This window comes from Xenopus laevis, chromosome 7S (genome assembly GCF_017654675.1).
Source record: "Xenopus laevis strain J_2021 chromosome 7S, Xenopus_laevis_v10.1, whole genome shotgun sequence".
Classification (NCBI taxonomy): Eukaryota; Metazoa; Chordata; class Amphibia; order Anura; family Pipidae; genus Xenopus; species Xenopus laevis.
Window position 1 is genome coordinate 35,484,945 of NC_054384.1, and position 21,675 is coordinate 35,506,619.

Sequence of the window (21,675 nt, forward strand, 5' to 3'; positions counted from 1 at the left end):
GCTTTCACCTTGTGCACTTTTTCCCCTTCATATTGTGCCTGTATGTTAGCCACCCACCCACTTAGACTGTAAGCTCTATGGGGCAGGAACCTCCTTCCCACTGAGTCTCTTACCACATAGCACTTAAAAAAACAGTAACGCCAACAAATGAAAGTGTATTCAATTAATGAAAATAGAATGCACTTTTGACCTGCACTGATAAAACTGGTTTGTTTGCTTCAGAAAGACTAACCCCAATGGCTATATAGTTATATAATACACAAAAGCCATGAATATCTTGTAAATTATATCCTTATAAACGGTGAGTTCTGATGTCATCAGTTATAAACGGTGAGTTCTGATGTCATTTCTGTCACATGACTCACTGAAACGTGTGTATTATAATAAATAAAGTACCCCTGCTGCAAAATATGAGGATATTAGAAGTTACCTCGGAGTTCCACAACCTGTATAAAAACACTCGGCCTTCGGCCTCGTGTTTTTATATGGTCATGAAACTCCTTGGTAACTTATAATATCCTTATATTTTACAAGAGGTTGTACTTTATTCACTATATAAACTACAATGGTCTTTCTAAGCAAACACCCCAGTTTTACCAGTGCAGGGCAACACTACATTATTTATTCATTACTTTAAAACACTTTAATGTTTTTAATGATGTTACTGTTCTTTTAAGCTCTGTGTCCTTATATGAGCTCTGTGTATATTTATTGTATTTATTGTGTGACTAGTCCTCCCTGTGTGTACTTTTATATATTGTACTTTTATGCATTGTACAGCACTGCAGCTCATTAACAATGCCTTACAAATAAAGTTATACATACATACTACTAGGGATGCACCGAATCCACTATTTTGGATTCGGCCGAACCTACAAATCCTTCACAAAAGATTCAACCGAATACCGAACCGAATTGGAATCCTAATTTCATATGCAAATTAGGAGTGGGAAGGGGAAAACATTATTTACTTCCTTGTTTTGTGACAAAAAGTCACATGCTTTTCCTCCCCATCCCTAATTTGCATATGCATATGCAAAATTAGGATTCAGATTCGGTTCAGCCGAATCTGAATCCTGCTGAAAAAGGCCGAATCCTGGCCAAATCCCGAACTGAATCCTGGATTCGGTGCATCCCTAATACATACATATATAAACAACACATACAGTGGACAAAGTCAATGTTGGGGGTTCAAGTATACACAGAAACCACCGAGAGTCCTAGATGATGCACAAACATTTATAAAGAACTGGGTGAAATACTGTGTGGCTACTACCTTGCAATTATGACACCAACTTGAGGTAAGCAAATTGATCATGTGTTTTAAAATAGCTGAATATAAGAGCCTTACATTTATTTATATGATAAATTACCACTGACTCGAAACATTGGTCTACACAAGCCTTTTATTTTGGATGCAGGGTATTTTTCGTTTTCCTCCATACTGGCACAATATTTTATTTAGTATTTAATATATATATATTTCTCCAAGAGGCACACCGCTTTAGTCCCCCACCCGGGTGCAGGGTAATGTATCATGTAAGATTTTAAAAGACCAGCAACATAATTTATATTTTCCAATATTAATATTCCTTTTTCATATACATTAATGTTCAATCTTCTTTTTTTTGAAATCTTTATTTATATCAATTTTTTAAGAAAGGATACAGAAAAAAAAGGGAAAGAAAATGGATAAAAGGGGTAACTGAGCATAAGATTCTTATAAGATTCAACTGAAGATATCATCAAAATTACAATACAGATAAAAACAAGCTATTTTTCTGTTTACAATCATTCCATACACCTTATCATTGTACCTTAAGAATTTAATGTTTTAATGAAATTCTCCCAAGGTGACCATATTTCCCAATATTTTTCACTTTGATTATGTATTAACAATGTGATCTCTGTCTTATTCCCTCTGTTTTTATCAGCCCTGCCCTTTAATAGTCAGATTCAAATTAATTTGGTCTGTGTTTTCATTTCACTTGCTAGAGAGGAATTTGCACTTGATGAAGGCTTTTGGTAATAAAAACATTTTAAATTGTCAAAAGGAAATGAAAAAAAAGAGTACAAATTGGACAATTTATTATGAATACATGGGCTGATTGTGGGGGCTTTTCTGTACTTGACTATTTTAAAGGAAATTAGAGTTTGTGATTACAGCATAAGTAAAATCACTTTGCAACATTATCTAGTCCAGCTAAGAGGTTTTAATAGATGGACAATAGGCAGCCACTTAAGATTATTACATACTATAAGTAAGAACATAATTTTCTGGAAAAGCTCAAACTTCTAAAGTGTTTTTTTTTTTTATTATTCCAATGCATAGTAATTATAGGCTGCTACTTGAATACAAATTACTATATTAAGTCAGTGCAAAGAAATTACTGAATTAACTCTTCAACTGTAAATGTAGTATGTAATACACCCCTGACACACTGGCAGAGAATCATAAAGGGTTAGGTATTCTTAGCTTCCCCCAAATAATCCAGGTTTGGGCATTCATCTAGTACAGTGCTGCCCAATTTATATGGTACAGAGGGCCGGAATTTTTCTAATCTACATGGTGGAGGGCCGATAATGGAAGCCAATGTTAGCCACTCCCTGTTTTTAGATCACACCCACTTTAAACCACACCCATGTTACCGCAAGACCATTTCTACATTAATAGCACACCAAAAAAACAGATGGTTGGTGCTCACTGCAGGGATCAGGGCTGGAACAAGGGGTAGGCAGAGTAGGAGGCTGTCTAGGGCGCCATCATTGAGGCGCACACTTTTAATGTTTTTTTTTTTTTTCAAGCGTTTATTTAATCATTTGTTTCAGTAATCACGGTGACAAAGTCGGGTGGAATGGTCGAATAGTCGAACGATTTTTTGTTCGAATCGTTCGATTGGAAGTCGAAGGTCGAAGTAGCCAATTCGATGGTCGAAGTAGCCAAAAAAACATTCGAAATTCTAAGTTTTTTTCCTCTATTCCTTCACTCGAGCTAAGTAAATGGGCCCCTTGAAGTTGTTCAGAAATGTATTGATGATAAAACAGTTACTACATATTGCCATGCATTGTAAAAAATATTAAATTCAAGCTATAGAGTAAATTAATTTTACCCAATCATCTTAAAAATGTGGGCCACATCTAAAAATGCAATTCCTACAGTAAGTGCAATAAGCATAGCATTGTAAAAAGTGCTTTGTAAAAGTAAGATGAGATTACCTAGGATTGGTAACTAAATCAAACACAAATGTCCCCTTGTAATTGAACCTTAAGGCTTTAGAGTGCAAAAAACTATATTTGTTTTTTTTTATGTAACATAGCATGTAATATACTTCATGCTCTGAATAGATTTTGATCTCATGGTTAATGCTTAAATTACCTTTCATTAACCTTTCCCTTCTCTGCCTATATCCCTGAGGGTTGCTGGGTCCAAAAGCTCTGCAACTCTCGAAACTAATATCACAGCAATCTGCTCATGACCTATCCTCTGAAAAAGTTACTTGCATAAGCATATTTTTTAAATAACTCCAAATGGCAGAAAGGGCAGGGATTAATAGATGCAGAACATTAAATCTTGGAATATAGAAATTTTGCAAATGGAATGCAGTCACTAGACATGAAGGATACATAGCGCAAATGCAATCTGTTTGATTTCTCAAACGAGTTTTGGGGGAAAAACATACAAAAAATAGAGTCACACCTATAAGATGCACATAGTAGACTAGTCCATTTTGTTGCTATGTATACTGTATATGATAATCAAAAACCTCTGAATATCTAAATGGACAAATAGAACAGTCTGAAGTATTCCTCCGTATAAGTGTGGGTATCATACACAGTGGCACTGAGATTAGTACCTTTACTACAAACTTGTACTACAGTCCTCAGCGTGATTCCATCCTGCCCACTACCTTCAAGGAATTTTATGTGTCGCTGTAGGTCTCCTCATACCCAAAAAACTAGCATGCGGGATAATTGGCTTGTGATGAAATTGACCTTAGTCTAGCTTGTAAGCTCTGCTGGGGAATTGCTGTTAATTATAAGAAATCTCTGTAAACATTTGTTAATGAGTTGTTATAATAAAGGATAATAAAGCTTTATATAGATTTATATCACAAGAAATAGTTTGTATGTTTTTTTTTCCAGAGCAAATCATCTTTACTCCCATGTCTAAGAAATGTTTTACCATATTTAGATAATATGGCTACTGCAAGTCAAAGTTTCATAAGGGTGCATATGAATACCTATAGTTCCCTAAGAAGAACAGCCTTCACCAGTAGTTTGCCAGACCAGATGCTCTTTGGATTTCTGACTCATAGACTGACTGCAGAGCTTCTCCAATGTGATGCCATTAATACACTTGCAAATGTTTTTAAAACAAAATATTTAACTTTCAATATGTTACCTGAAGCACTTCTAAAAAATTATTGCCCAAACATTTACACTGTATACTGAAAAAACAGCCATCACAAGCAGGCAAGTGGGTGTCCACCAAATCACAGTTTCAAAGAGGAATGGGATCTATTATTCAGAATGATCGGGACCTGGGTATTTCGGGGATATTTTTGGAATTTGGATCTCCATAAATTGCTAAAAGTTAATTTACATATTAAAAAAACCCAATAGGATGTTTGTTGCAGCTTTTAAGGATTAATATTTTCGCTTGAGTCAAATACAAGATAATGTTTTATTAATACAAAGAAAAAAGACAAGTTTAATTTGTTTAAAATGGAGTCAATGGGAGATGGCCTCCCTGTAAATCTAAGCTTTCTGGATAATGGGTTTACAGATAAGAGTTATTATGCTCAGTTTACGTTCTCATCTGTTAATCTCCCCAAGGATTCTGGTTTACATAGTAACATAGCAAATTAGGTTGAAAAAAGACACACATCTATCAAGTTCAGCCTTTTAAGTCTATATATAACCTGCCTAACTGCTAGTTGATCCAGAGAAAGGCAAAGAAAACATTTTAAGCCTCTCTAATTTGCCTCAGAGAGGGAACAACTTCTGTCCTGACTCCAAGCTGGTAATTGGACTAATGGATCAACTTTACTTTATGAGCTATCTTTCATATCCCTGTGTTTCCTCACTTGCTAAAAAGCCATCCAACCCCTTCTTAAAGCTAAATGTATCAGCCTGTACAACTGTTTCAAGGAGAGAATTCCACATCTTCACAGCTCTAACTGTAATTTTATGAAGTAGAGCTTGATAAATTTATTGTGACTTTTTTATTCTATATGAGACAAATACAAATCTCATTTCCAGATACATACATTGATTTACATTGCGTTCATTTTAATGCATTTCTCATAAATTAGGGCCTAACAATTCGGTGGTGGTGTTAAAGCTCATCAACCAACCAACTGACATATCAATCAAAGAAGGCAAATGTGCCATTTCTTTAAACACTAACCTGACTGTCAGAAAAATGGCTTGGAGCCCTGTGTAAATCTTCTGGCACAGCTGTACCATTGTGGCCTGTTCCATCTGCCTCTCCTTAACTTGAACAGCTGAATGACTGATGTTTTCCACCTTGCACACTGCATTCTGGTATGTAAGGACAGCACGATTGGCTTACACACAGCTATCAAAACTGTGCAAAATCAGTACCCCCACTAATCCGTCTAGGATTATGGGGCCCCAGCAGCCCTTGCATATAATATATCTAATATAGCTAATGTTTATGCCACTAGTGAACAAAACCATCATGCTGTTTTTAAGTGCTTACTGTGATCCTTTTTAATGCTATGATACAATCACACATGTTCTAATGCATGGCATACAGGACTAAAATGTATTGCTGACACAAGTTACAGTCTAAAATTAATATTCAGCATACAGCCGGTGACAAAGCTGACCCTCAGTAAAAAGTTGAGCACTGCTGGGAGTTACCCCTGTCACTCTCCTAACTCACATTCACAGGTAACGTTTTCGTTTTTGCAAGATAACTTCTACGTAATATTAATAAAAAATTATTTGCTATAATTATGCTGTAGACATGTAAAAAGTGATCAAATAAAAAAAGCATATTATAATCAGAATATTGGACGATGTTGTCTACTTGGATCCCAGGTGAGAAAAATATCTAAATACAGTAACTAATATGAAAAAGATGAGGCGGGTTTAAATAATACTAAAATAAAGTCCTTATACAGCAATTGTTATTTAGTCTAGCACAATATAAAGGATTTTTCCAGCTTAGTAAGAACTTAATATCTTATATCGGCTTATGTGGATCCCTCAACCTATATTGAATTAACACATAAATCAAATAAGCTGTAGAAATGCTGATTCCTAGATGTGCTTGTCTTTCCTGCCAAAAATTTTGGAGAGACGTCTGTTGGCTACTGGTGGCTTCCTTGGTTATCAGTAATAAGGTTGTAGGCCTAGTCCGCAATGAAATAAATTTTTGAAGATTTCTCACAGTCCTGTGTGCCGTTGGAATTCCTTTGCTGTACTCTGTTGTGAGGCTGCCGAACCTCTGCCAGTGAGCACCAGGCATATTGCTGTTATTTGTTGGGTGTGTGGGATCCTGCTTTGTTCCTAGCTTGTAGGCCTAGTGTACCACAATGTCCTGCCCAGCTGCTGAACATTTTAGCTACAGATGAAGCAGCACAATGTGGTACTCCCCGACAACACTGCTACATTTCATAGCATTTGTTTTGCTGTTGAAAGGGATATATATTTAATGGACTTTAAATAAATAGCCATTTGACCTTAATCCGTATGTACATGTGCTTTATCTTTATTTGTATTCCTGTAGAAAGCCACCTACTTGCCTGTGTCTCCCTTTCATACTATCTCAGATGTTATTTATCTTCTTCACGGCTGCATTCATATTCATGTAAAAGCTTTTGTGCACTTACCTGTTGTATATTGACATAGTACTTACAAAATCCAGCCTACATCCTACTAGTCTTATAAGCCCTAAAAAACTAAAGAAAGGAAGGTGCTATTCTATCTGTATGTTCGTATAATAAGGAATTAGGCTGTGTATGGCAATACCCATATTATTATTACATACAATTTGGCCAAATTGCAAAAAATAGTGTATACATATTGCTCCAAGCGTCCCTAATAATATGCAATTGTCCCCCCTGAAATTCCTTCCCAAGTAGGAGACAAACTTAGTTTACCTGACAGACATCTAATGGAAACATGCCCTAGGAGATCCATTTATGGTGTCCATTAACTATACATTTAGAATAAACCAGCTATAAATTATGCATAGAGCTGATTATACTAAAACCAAAATTAAAACATAAAATCTATGCCGTACTGTAATCGCTGTTACCAAGAATATGGTAACTTGCTATACACTATATGGTTGTGTCCAAAGTTGGATACTTACTGGTCTTAAATCCATGCTCACCAAGAAAAAAGGGAACCACTAAAAATATGCAAAAATCTAGGGAAAATGGAATAACTCTCCTAAATCATGCACCTAAATGAGATTATGCTGTTTAGCTTACTTCACTGTCATCTACATACACTAATGCATTACCCCTGGCTGCTGTCAAATACTCTTCATTGAGGAGGCTCCTTTATTAAAGGCCAGTTTTTTGAAACCATAGCTAAACTCACAAACTCCAAGACCACAAATGTATTATGTTTATTAATTTATTAAGTTCAGAGTGAAAAAATTAATGATCTGAAAAAACATCTGAATAACATGAAAATTAGGTTTTTTTGGACAGTTTGTATCGGAAAAAAATCTAACATTCTGATGGTCCAATAGGATCAGCGCTCCTCCCACTGACTTCTACAGCACCTCAACAACGTTTACTTGATGACAGTTTGGCATGAAAGTCATTTGGTGGTTTTTCACTTGATAAATCTTGAATTTTTTAGAAAACCAGGAAAACTACAATTTTTTTTTTTGTGATTCATGGAAATAAATGCAATTTGATTGTTAGTAAATAGGCCCCAAAGGATTTTAGACTAGTAAGTATCCAATTTTTGACACAACCATAAAGTGTGTAGCAAGATCTTTTTGATACAACAACAAATTATAACGAAAAATAAACGTGTTGTAATAATATATCTGCTCTGATTTATACTCCACCTACCAGATGAATGACTTTTATTATTTCCCTAAGGTTCAGGAAGAAGCATAAAACTAGTTCAAATAGCAAGTGAATAAGAAAGGAGGAAAATTCGAATTTTTGCTGTAACAGTGTAACAACATTACGCTGCCAAACAGGGCTAAAATACCTTTCCTTGAAATAAAATAAGGCATCTCCAATAATTAAATGCTAATTCCACAGAGCAGGGAGATCACACATATAATGCTTTCTTCATATGCAGAGCTCATCAATGCAATAGAATTCTATGAGCCCCCAAAGATTAAGCTGCTGAACAGGTTTGGAAACCAATGCAAAAAAGCAAATCATTATCATTAAAATAATATCTTAATTATAATTACATTGAGAGAAATAGATGCTGGTACACACAGGACATCTCTGGCTCCCTAATGCCTTTGGGGGTGGGGGCACTGTGACCCCTCTGTGATCCTACCCTGGAGAATATAGCTTCTGTCTCATCATAAAAAGATACTGTTACGCCTGCAGTTTCTATGTATTAAAATGTAAATCGAGGGATGCACTGTCACGTTTTATTAAAGAAAGTTGTCACCTTCCCAGTAGAGATTGTCATAAACCACAATGGATTGTGCCTCCCACCCTCACCAATATCATCCATTAAAATAAATCAGGATTTTTAAAATAGTTAGAGAATGTTAATAAATAATCATTAAGTGTGCTATGTCACAAGAGTGTGAGGCTATCAGGAAAGGGTCTGCACAAATGAAGAAATAATAAAATTTAAAGAAACTTTAAGACTTTTAATGACATGTCCAGAAATTACGAAAAACTTATTTTGAAATAACTATTTGTGTGAAATTCAGGTTTTAAACCATTACCATGGAGTCTCTTATACCACTCAAGTGCCATGTGACGCAATGCTTCAGAGCAGTAAATGATTTTAAACTCTAATGGTATCAGTGCAGTAAATTAATATTGCATGAAGAAACATTAAGTCCTCTGTATCTTAAGTTTACATTTCAGCTATTTCTTTAAACACAATAATTATTTAATAAAACTGGTTTATCATGAAATTGTAAAAAAAAGCCTAACAAACTCAACAGACTCTTGCAGTTTCTTCTCTATACTAATCGCACTTCTCTGAGGTCTGCAATGCTTGGGCAGGAGTATACACTTGTTTCATAATTTCTGCCCCTAGTTAATCTCTTTTATATCCAGTGTATCAAAATCGATGCCAGAAACAATTCCGTCCGCGGTGACAATTCTGATTCCAGCGACAATTCCAAGGTGCTTTAAAGTCAATGGTGTGCGTTTTAATTGTCGCCGGTGTCAGTATTTTCGAGACAAATTCACAAATGTATTCGCTGTCGGCAAAACGTGGAAGTTCACCCAAATTTGCACCTGGCGAATAAATTCGCCCATCACTACTTAGGAAGTGAAATGGCAAAATATTTCACTGTGAGCTAACTTACTAAATTGGAATGCATAGTTTATGCAGATTCTAGTCCAGGTTATTTGCTTTTAACGTCACACTGAAACCCTTGAAACAGTGACATTCTGCAAATAGCATTTTAATTTGGAGCTCTTTTTAGTTAAAAAGGATGTCAAGAAAACATAAAATACACGTCTTTATATGCAGGCACATTAAAAATTAAAATCAAAGTTAAGTAAGGCAGACAAAAGTAGCACAAAATGAAATTCCGAACGTCAGATAAACACGTCTTTGCACCCAAATAATATGCTACAGCAAAACTGGAAGGTATGGAAAGCACATCTGAACAAATTGGAAAGCCATAAAACTCTAATCAAATGCCAGTCAGGCTGACAGCGATTAACATGAAATGAATACAAGGCAACTTAATGAGGTTTGTCAAGGCACATTTGGAGGCACATTTATCAAAGGTCGAATTTCAAATTCATGTTTTTAAAAACTCCTCTAAACTCCCATAAATTTGAAATTCGACCAATCAAAATTTATTTTAAAAAAAAAATAGAATTTTTAAAACTCAGATGCATGGAATCGACCTGAAAACTTGAAATAAACTGGAATGTCAGGAAGGATGCAAAAAACTCAGAATTGATCCCTGGACCTCTCTCATTGACTTAAACATCAATTTGGCAGGTTTTAGGTGGCTAATAATCGAATTTGAGTTCTTAAAGGGCCAGAGTATGATAAATCTCGAAAAATTGAATTCAAATTTTTTTAAAAACTCAAATCTAATTTGAATAACGCCGTAGTCAAATTTGACAGTTTTTACCATATAAAAACTTGACAATTCAGATTTTGAATTCAAATTTTCAATTCGACCCTTGATAAATCTGCCCCTTGGTGAATTAGCTTGCCAAGTGTAGCAATGATCCCCAAATTTTCTATAAAAACTTCGACAGCTTCTGGGTTGACCTGTTAGGGACTGCTAAAATCTTATATACAACCTGTTTTACACCGCATATACTGCCTCTAAGGAGTGAGTTTTCAACAGTTTTTAACTGCAGTTTAATGAAGCTGTATTATTGTACCGTTATCTCCCTAAATGTAACTAATATATTATAATTTCCTTAGATAGTCATTACACAATCGAAATATTGTTACATAAAGATTTTGTTCTAAAACAAAACCATATCTCCATAAACTATCTTAAAGGGGCAGCATACCCCTTGTTCTAAATTAATTGAATACATAGGGCTTGTAGTAGTTGACTATTGTTCAAATCCAAAAAACTATCGCTTCTGTTATTTCTTGAGTTAAGCAGGGAAAAGAGGGAAACTGAAGCTACTCCATGTTTGGTCTTTGAAAGGTAGCAGATAATAATGCTGCCAGTAAAAAAAACCTCCTGCCACCCTTTAGTGTGACAATCAAGGAGAATGAGATATTCTGTGAGCTGGTAATCTAACTATCTACCTTGCAAGGTCTAAATGTGGAGTATAAGGAGTAGCTTCAGTCTCAATGTTTGCCCTGTTTAGCTCAAGAATTAACAGAAACCATAAATTAGATTTTTGTGATAAAAACAATAGGCAATGTGTTCTGCAAATGTCCTATTTATTGCACTTATTGAACAAGGTGGTATATTATCTCTTTAAGAGAAGGCAACCATGACCTGTTTTGTAGGAGGTCAGTGGGGTTCATTTACAAACAATGGGCAGTAACCCATAGCAACCAATCAGTGATTAACTTTTTTTTAGCCAGCTGCAGGTTGAGCACTGTGATAGAAATCATGGTTGCTATAGGTTATTGTCCAAGTGCAAATTTGCCCACTGTATATAAATGAGCCCAGTGATTTAAAGCTCCACTTGGGATGCAAGACTAAATTAGCTACTTTGAACTCTAAAGTAAGAATCTTCTAAAATAGATCAATTTTACAAAAAATTAGAAAAATATATTTTTATTTGTCATCATCAACCTGCAGTACTTTTCATTTTATAACTTTATGAGCAAAAAACATAGATACATATTCCACTATAAATGTGTTTGCAATCTGAGCTTTTAGGAGATGGAGAGTAACAAATGTGCCATGAATCATTACTCTGCTTAAGCAAGTTTTTGATATGGGGTCAAGATGATTAAGATGATCCAAAAAATAAAGGAAATTAGACAATTAAATGATAGAAAACAACATCAACTGAGAGCAATGAATTGTATTCTTCTTTTCTTCGTTAAACCTCGGAAGCAGACCGTCGTTTTCGGTGCATGCGCAGTTGGAATAATATTCCTGTCCTGAACAAATGCGCATGCACCAAAAGTCACAAAAATTTCCGAAAATCACAAAAAAGTCACAAAAATTCACAGATGCACTATATAACTGAGTCTGCACTCACTAAAGAGTATATTTTTAACGTATTAACTTGCACATCTGTCATATGATATACATAATACACATTTCATTTATTTCTGCATCTTTATTTCAACTTGATGACTTTCTTTACACCCTGTAGATGGATCAAGATAATTACATGTAATGTATTCACAAACTAATAACAAAATCCCCCACGTTCACAGCCTGAGAAAGGAAAGAGGAGATCAAAGGCCCAAGGCAGGAGGGTGCAAGCAGGCAGAATATTAAAGAGTGTTTTCTTTTGTAGTGCTCAATTACTTAAAACAACTTGATTTCACAGGCAGACACAGATGTAGCTTCTTAGATTCACTCACTCATTCACTCAGAATGAAATAAAAGGAAATGATGGTAACCTGAATCTACAAGTGCAGTTTTCATTTGCACATATGAAATTAACCTCTTCACATACAGTTAGCAAGATGCTTAATTAGCATTAGTAGTCTAGAAACGGAAAGTCTAATAGTTTAAACAACATTCCCCTGTGAAGATGGAGGCGTATGGAATTATGGAATATGCCTACTGTGCGGTCAGATACATTTTAACATAGTTCGGCCACTTTTTAAAATCCTGCTTTATTAGATTGGATTGTTTATTGCTGGTTATACCCAACATCTCCGTTAACTGAACACATTCAAGCACCTATCATAGGAAAATCTTTAATACAATTTAATAAGATTTCTAGGAATTCATTCACCCATTTGAAATTGTAGGCTATTATATTGTAGAACACTAGTAAGAAAAAGATTTTCGTTGGGATCAGTTTTGCACAATTTAGTATCATTAACAAAAATAAAAAACAGTACTTTTAATGCCCACCTCCAGGTTATTAATAAACAAGTTGAAAAGGACCAAGCTTTCCTACCACCCCATTTTTGTTCTGTGAAAAATGAAAAACCTTTCCCAGTTAATATGTTGCAGAGATGCCCTTATAGTACCAAAGTTTGCACGTCTAAAATTTAGTGTTTTAGTTACTCCCTTATAGAGTTGTTTTTGCAACATAATCTCAAAAGAGACCCCTAAATGCTCACTCATGCAAATACTAGTGATGGGGTTGGTATTATTAGTTATTATAAGGTCAACAAGAAGGTCATTCCTGGTAGGAACTAGCTAAAATAAAATTTTTCATTCAGAATATTTACAATCCTGCTAGCTTTTTCTGACTAGGCAACCCCATTAACACAGTCCATGTCTGGATATTTGTAGTCACCCATAATAATAACTTGACCTAGTTGTGAATCCGCTTCCATTTGTAAACGTATCTGGGCTTCATTCTCATCACTTATAAGAGGTGGTTTACAACATACACCAATAATCATTTTCTTTGTAACCTTTTGCCTAGTTTAAATCTTTACCCAGAGGGAATTCACGCCCCCTCCCCAGTGCCATGCATGGTTATTTCTTTAGAGCATGGCTTTAATTCAGGCTCCTCTCTCGTAATTCCTCTGTCCCATCTAAAAAAGGGTGTAACCATTTAAATTCACAGCCCAGTCACATGTTTCATTTCATTAACAACACTGAAACAATTATAAAATTTTCCATTTACCACAACTCTTTGTAATTTATACTTCAAACAGTTCTCTATCCATACCAATACTATGTTCCAGGCCAAAAATATTCCTTAATTTAACCATTAACCTTCTGTGCAGTACTGTAGCAAATGCTTTAGAAAAGTGTGATGACATCACATAACATCCCAAACCCAGAAGTTACTGCTTACTGCCTCATAAAAGGCAATTAAATTATTCTGGCAAGATCCCTTACACATAGAACCATCCTGGCACAAACTTATAGTACTGTTATTTGCAATATATTCAGGTAACTTATCCCTTATTCGGGGCTGGATTTACATAGCAGGCACCCCTAGGCCTGCCGCTGTTCAATCTCCCCATCCCAGACCCTTCCTTTGTGCTCATGTGCAAATTTTCAGCTTTGGTCGGAGTACTGGGCATTGGTGCACAGGAAAAATTTAAAAATATTGTTTCTCCTGCTAATTCCCAGTGCTTCCAAACCAATGCAGGTGTGGTTGGGTGACATGCCGCTCCCCTAAAATTCTGCCGAGTGGCTATAGCATAATTTGTTTTAAAAGCTTTCGGGTGACTAACTATTAGCCACCAAGAGCTAAACACTTGTATATAAAAATTTCCTTTAATAAAAACAGATATCATATTTAGGTATACGGTGAAGAGTTATATATCTAAAATTCCAAGTTAAATCCTGTATAGTATACTGTCGTATTGGCCTTTTCTGAGTAGTGACATATTGTCTTGGACAATAACCATGGCAAAACAGCCCACTGCAAATGGTGGATAATATGTGGAATGAGAAGTGTATCAATTGTGCAAAGGAAGCTTGAGACCACTGGATTCCACTATATACCTCTAACAATATATGGTGGGATATATGATGACATCCCATATAACTACAGTTATAACTAATGCTGCCTAATTTTCTGATTGCTGGAGGAGTTTTCATTTATATTACAAAAGCTGTACACATACACAGACAAATAGGATGAAACCATGTACTAGTTAATGTTAATTAAGAACCTTGTTTCTGGATTGTGCCATTGGAGTGTTTTCTGTTATATTTGTATTTAAATTCTTTTCAGTGTTCTATACAGTTCATAAAAAATACTAACCTCTGTTATGCGCACTGTGTATGGCTGGTTGTGGAAGGTTGGAGCATTATCATTGACATCACCAACTTGAATATTCACTTTACCCTTGATAACCTGGAAAGCAAACACACCCATAATATATCAAAAGACTTCATTTTGCAAATTAAATCTACATCCTTGTGCTGCTAAATTGTTCAACCGAAAATAGCATTAGTGCATGCAAATATTTGGCTTCTCAAGACTATGAGCTATAATGGTTTCAGGTAAAGTACTAACAATAAATGGAATTGTTTCAGGAAACAACAATATTAACACAATATTAGGTCAGACTGGTGTAATGAACCTGCTGTATGTAAGTATTTGGATTTTAACTATGACATGAATGTAAATTAAGTATTGACAAGTTTACAAAAATAGCTCAATATATGCTTTTTATTATTAATAATAAGCTTGGAAGCAATTAAAGTGGACCTGTCACCCAGACACAAAAATCTGTATAATAAAAGTCCCATACATGAAATCCAATTTTATATTTTTTATTAAAGCATTCATAGCTGTTGTAAGCTCATTTAAAAATCTCAGCTGTCAATCAAATATTGTCTGCCCCACTGCTCTCCACACATTCCTCCAGCTCTCTTCACCATTTAACTGTATAGCCAGGGCATCTGGTGCACAAACAATATTCTGAGATGATGCAGTGCTTGTCTTAATAACAGTGTCCTCAAAATGGCTTCTACCTGCTTGCTGTAATTATGAATTCCCAGACTGAAGGAAACAAGATTCAAATAATTTATATAGTGTAATTAAAGTTCATTTTGTGATAAAATATGATTTTGAATAATTTGAATGTGTACCGATTTTTATAAAACAGTTTATTTTACATTGCGTTGCATCTCCTCATTCCTCACACTTCTCGCATTAATTCAAAATAGGTAAGAGACTCAGAAAGAGTACGCATCACTCGGATATCCTGTGATCCAGAACTCTTAGCACCATTGATTCTTTTTCAAGTGCTGCTGCCAGTGGCCGCCTGTAGATCTCAAGCGAGGAGTGAGGGAAAATAGAACACACAATACAAAAAATATATATTTTTATATATTGAAAACATGTCCCTTTTCAAAAAAAATAAAAGAAGAGGTTTAACCCTTGAGTGAGTAAACATAAAATCTAGATTCTGGCATAAAAGTACCCTCATGATGAGGTTGTACATTCTACAGTTCTGAGTTTCTCTTTGAGAATGATCTCTACTAGGGATGGGTGAAATTTTTCACTGGGTTAAAAAAAAATATAGATTTTATTGACTGGTGCCTGATGATGTGTGGTGAAATATTCCACCATTTTTTTACACCACATAATAAACATACCCCTTAATGTAGCATCAAAGCATTAATTAATACCATTTTTATATAGAATAATATAACATAATATGGCATCACAGTTTTTTAAATACGTTACAGGTATGGGTTATATTATCCAGAATGCTCGGGACCTGAGGTTTTCCGGACAATGGATCTTTCCATAATTTGGATCTTCATACCTTAAGTCTACTAGAAAGTCATGTAAACACTAAAAAACCCAATAGACTGGGTTTGCTTCCAATAAGGATTACTTATATCTTAGTTAGGATCAAGTACAATGTACTGTTTTATTATTACAGAGAAAAAGGAAATAATTATTCAAATATTTTATTATTTGGATAAAATGAAGTCTATAGGAGACGGCCTTTAAGTAATTCGGAGCTTTCTGGATAATGGGTTTCCAGATAACAGGTCCCATACTTGTATTGGGATCTCTTATCCAGACAGCTCTGAATTATGGGAAGCTCATCTCCCATAGAGTCGATATTTCATATACAGGTACGGGACCTGTTATCCAGAATGCTCAGGATCTGTTTTTTTTTTCTGACTAATAGATCTTTGCGTTATTTGGATCTTCATACATTAAGTCTACTATAAAATCATGTTTACATTAAATAAACCCAATATGCTTCCAATATGGATTAATAAAGATTAATTATATCTTAGTTTGGATCAATTCCAAGGTACTGTTTTGTTATTGCAGTGAAAAAATTTGAATTGTTTGGATAAAATGGAGTCTATGGAAGACTGCCTTGCCGTAATTCAGAGCTTTCTGGATAACGGGTTTCCAGATAACGGATCTCATACCTGTATAATTCATTTTTTTAAATGGTTTTAAAATGAATCCTTTTTCTTTAAAATTTAAACAGTACCATGTAATGATGGGAGCTACCTAAACTGCATGACTCCATATTAATGACAAAACAATTACAGAAATCTGGAAAGTCCAAGGTCCCGAGCATCCCAGCTAATAGATCTCATATCCTTAATTTCACTCTACTTAATATTAAGTGGCTTACTATAAACATACAGTAAATATATATATCAATATAAACCAATACAGTGCACGTGCATTAGTTCTGAATAACTGCTTTCCCTGTATTTAATTGCTCATGTGTACAGTGACTCCTGTTGGCAGTATTTAGGCAGGCATACATCATTTTTTTTTTTCATTTCTTGTTATCTTGTCATGTTGTAACATTCACATATTTTCTTGCTATGAAAACGAAAAGTCACACATACCCCCTGGTTGTCACTGACAGAAAATTCAACGGTGAATTCTGTCTTAGTCTAAAATGAAAAGAGGGAGAAAATAATACGATTAGAAACAGTGTTTATCTTCTGACACCAGCACTTAGCTAAAAAGCATAATTACTGTACATGCAAAATACCACAGGGAATGGTGCAAAGGAGGACACCCTCTTATAATTACAGTTATGATTCCAGAATGTAACCAGTAATAGTGTGAAGTGCAGATTTTAGAGTTTTATATGCAAGAGAGACGGAATAAAATTATAAACGAATTGAGACAAAGTGAGGCTATGGGTATCCATTACTTCCATGTCCCATCCATGCATTCTTTGGGAAGTCCCATGGTGCACAGAATTACACTGAGCAGCAGTAATCTAAGTGTTCCTTATTAATAATGCTCACAGCAGCTTTACCACCTAACTGATATATCTTCTTAACTATCTTAATAAATGGCAGTTACTTTCTGAGTCCATTACTATCAATGTTTAATTCCATCCTGTTTTGGAAGCATACAACTTCATAAGTTCTTACCAAAACAAAGGTAAAATGACCTACATGTAATTATCAATATGGGGGGGTTTGTGGATGCACACCTAAGGCCAATTTCAAAAAGTATAATTTCAAAAAGTATAAAGCCCTGTCTAAGTAATTCAAGTAAATATGCCAGTGCATGTAATTTTGAAACAGGGTATTTTTGTTACAAAGTTATGATCATAATATTGATAAGCCACCATACCACGTCAAGGTAAAACCCCACATGGTGGTCCCTAACTTATTTATCTTTAGTCATAGTAAACAAGGTACATTACCTCTCCGTAGTAACAATTCTTTGTGTAAACATCTCCTGTGCCTTGGTTTCAACTCTGTGCTAGATCCTCCCCCGCCAACTGCTGAGCGGCTTTTAAGAGGGAGAGACTGCCTTAACCAACGCCCATTTTAGAAAAGTAGAAGTCAGGTGTTGTAATTAAAATCAAGGTAGAGTGATATGTGCAGTTGCACAATAGTGTGTATACATGTGTAAGTGAAATGTGAAGGTATGTATGGTAGTGATAAGGGAAAGTGTATGTGTATTTGGGAGTATATGTGTAAGAAAGCATAGAATAAAAGAATGTAAAGAAGAAATAAATGAGAGACATAATAAGTGTGTATATACTTTTTGAAATTATACTTTTTGAAATTGGCCTTAGGTGTGCATCCACAAACCCCCCCATATTGATGTATTTGCCTGAAGCTTTGGCTAAGCTCATGTGGTTATTGCACCCTCATACCCCCCCTTTATACTTTTGGTGGTCCCCCTCACTTGTTGTGCCTTGGTTTGTGCAATCGCTCTCTCTTAAAAGCCATAAGTGCTGGCGGCATGGGAGGGTCTAGCCGTGAAAAAACCAACGTCCCATTAGACACTACTCTATGTACACATACACTTATTATGTCTCTCATTTATTTCTTCTTTACATTCTTTTATTCTATGCTTTCTTACACATATACTCCCAAATACACATACACTTTCCCTTATCACTACCATACATACCTTCACATTTCACTTACACATGTATACACACTATTGTGCAACTGCACATATCACTCTACCTTGATTTTAATTACAACACCTGACTTCTACTTTTCTAAAATGGGCGTTGGTTAAGGCAGTCTCTCCCTCTTAAAAGCCGCTCAGCAGTTGGCGGGGGAGGATCTAGCACAGAGTTGAAACCAAGGCACAGGAGATGTTTACACAAAGAATTGTTACTACGGAGAGGTAATGTACCTTGTTTACTATGACTAAAGATAAATAAGTTAGGGACCACCATGTGGGGTTTTACCTTGACGTGGTATGGTGGCTTATCAATATTATGATCATAACTTTGTAACAAAAAACCCTGTTTCAAAATTACATGCACTGGCATATTTACTTGAATTACTTAGACAGGGCTTTATACTTTTTGAAATTATACTTTTTGAAATTGGCCTTAGGTGTGCATCCACAAACCCCCCCATATTGATGTATTTGCCTGAAGCTTTGGCTAAGCTCATGTGGTTATTGCACCCTCATACCCCCCTTTATACTTTTGGTGGTCCCCCTCACTTGTTGTGCCTTGGTTTGTGCAATCGCTCTCTCTTAAAAGCCATAAGTGCTGGCGGCATGGGAGGGTCTAGCCGTGAAAAAACCAACGTCCCATTAGACACTACTCTATGTACACATACACTTATTATGTCTCTCATTTATTTCTTCTTTACATTCTTTTATTCTATGCTTTCTTACACATATACTCCCAAATACACATACACTTTCCCTTATCACTACCATACATACCTTCACATTTCACTTACACACGTATACACACTATTGTGCAACTGCACATATCACTCTACCTTGATTTTAATTACAACACCTGACTTCTACTTTTCTAAAATGGGCGTTGGTTAAGGCAGTCTCTCCCTCTTAAAAGCCGCTCAGCAGTTGGCGGGGGAGGATCTAGCACAGAGTTGAAACCAAGGCACAGGAGATGTTTACACAAAGAATTGTTACTACGGAGAGGTAATGTACCTTGTTTACTATGACTAAAGATAAATAAGTTAGGGACCACCATGTGGGGTTTTACCTTGACGTGGTATGGTGGCTTATCAATATTATGATCATAACTTTGTAACAAAAAAACCCTGTTTCAAAATTACATGCACTGGCATATTTACTTGAATTACTTAGACAGGGCTTTATACTTTTTGAAATTATACTTTTTGAAATTGGCCTTAGGTGTGCATCCACAAACCCCCCCATATTGCTACATGTAATTATGTCATATTTCACAGGCTGGTGTATTTTGGACTGTCACGTACTACCTAATTAGTGTTAATTTAGATCAGATTCAGTAAAGGCTATTGTGATACTAAGCTCTATAGTTAGTATAGGTATGGGTATATAGAATTTAATTAAAAGTAGGGAGGGGTGTGTGTATGGATGCTTGGTTTTCATTTGGAGGGGTTGAACTTGATGGACTTTGTCTTTTTTCAACCCAATTTAACTATGTAACTATGTAATATGCAGGTATACAGCGTACGGCACACACAGGTATGTCAAGTATGCCACACAGGTAGGTTGAGTACAGCACACACAGGTAGGTTGAGTACAGCACACACAGGTAGGTTGAGTATGGCACACAGGTAGGTTGAGTACAGCACACACAGGTAGGCTGAGTATGGCACACACAGAAAGCATAGGCAAGGAAGAATATGGAACACAGGCAGAATAGGGCAGGAGACAGGGGAACCTATCAGGACCACTCTAAGATCTACTGTGCTACATACAGTAACACAATGCCTGTGCCCCTCCAGCAGTTTATATGATTTGTGAACAGGTGATCAATTCGGTCCCTTACAGTCTGGTGTGAACAGTACTGGGGGATTACAGGTGTGACCAATGCAGGAGGCATTACTCGTGTGACCAATGCACGAGGGATTACAGGTGCTGCAGTTGAGAATAGTTGTGGGGAAACAGCTATCACTGTGAATAAAAACCCATACAACTATCTCAATTCTTGGTAACCGTTTATTAGCTGCTGACTTCGTGTCTATTCAGCTTCCGTACCTAAACTTGCTTTTAATATATCTAATATATACTTTTTTCGTTTCATATCAATTTTAGATGGTTATTAGTAAAAGTTATGTTTTATTTTTTACCATTGGGACTTCAGATTACAAGAGTGGGAAGGTGCAATGCTATGGGTCATACTTTTTTTCTTTTTTGTTTAATCATATATACCATATGACCCTGCACACCACTAACTGGTACTAAATCTCCATCAATGGATGGTGCTACCTAATCTCTCTTTGAGGGATTACAGGTGTGACCAATGGAGGAGGGATTACATGTTTGTCCAATGCAGGAGTGATTACAGGTGTGACCAATGCAGGAGGGATTACATGTGTGTCCAATGCAGCAGGGATTACGTGTGTAACCAATGCAGGAGGGATTACATGTTTGTCCAATGCAGGAGGGATTACAGGTGTGACCAATGCAGGAGGGATTACATGTTTGTCCAATGCAGGAGGAATTACAGGTGTGACCAATGCAGGATTTTACAGCCTGAATCTTAGTTGTGTTTTGGTTTAATTTACTTGTTTGTAATCTAGTATAGTGTTTAGGTGGCATCACCAATTAAAAACTATATTTTATTTTGCTTTCTGTGCATTTAGCCACAACAAGTTGTATAGGTGTGCCTTATTGTATAGCTTTGTTCTTTGATCTTTGTTTGAAATCCTGCTTGTTTAATTTGAAAACAATAAAAACAGTTAAACAAAAAAAAATCTTAGTTGTGAACAATGAAGGGGCCAGCTAATCTCAGAATTGATACCAAGGTTTTCACAAGTTAAGCAGTCACAGCACCAGATTTATATGTGGGAGGGAGGGGGACACACACACCAGGGCCACCATCAGAAATTGCCGGGCCCCATATGACAAAATTTCCTGACTGCCCTCCCCACCTCACAGGTCAACCCCCCAACAAACAGTAAAAAAAAACATTGGTGGTTAGGGTGCCCACATGTTAATAAAAAATAAAAAAATATTGGTGGTCAGGGCCCCTCAT

The 21,675-nt window shown here is 35.9% G+C and overlaps 1 protein-coding gene across 4 annotated transcripts in view; it reads right to left on the reverse strand.

The window, feature by feature from the left end:
• Positions 1 to 21,675, reverse strand: part of LOC108697217 (cadherin-23) — a 599,373-nt gene that overhangs the window by 374,929 nt on the left and 202,769 nt on the right. For all 4 annotated transcript variants that reach the window (XM_041571124.1, XM_041571128.1, XM_041571125.1 and 1 more), the window contains 2 exons: positions 17,087 to 17,134; positions 14,508 to 14,600 (listed from right to left, as the gene is read on the reverse strand). In XM_041571124.1, the coding sequence (XP_041427058.1) occupies positions 14,508 to 14,600; positions 17,087 to 17,134 (141 nt within the window). The remainder of the gene's footprint in view (positions 1 to 14,507; positions 14,601 to 17,086; positions 17,135 to 21,675) is intronic.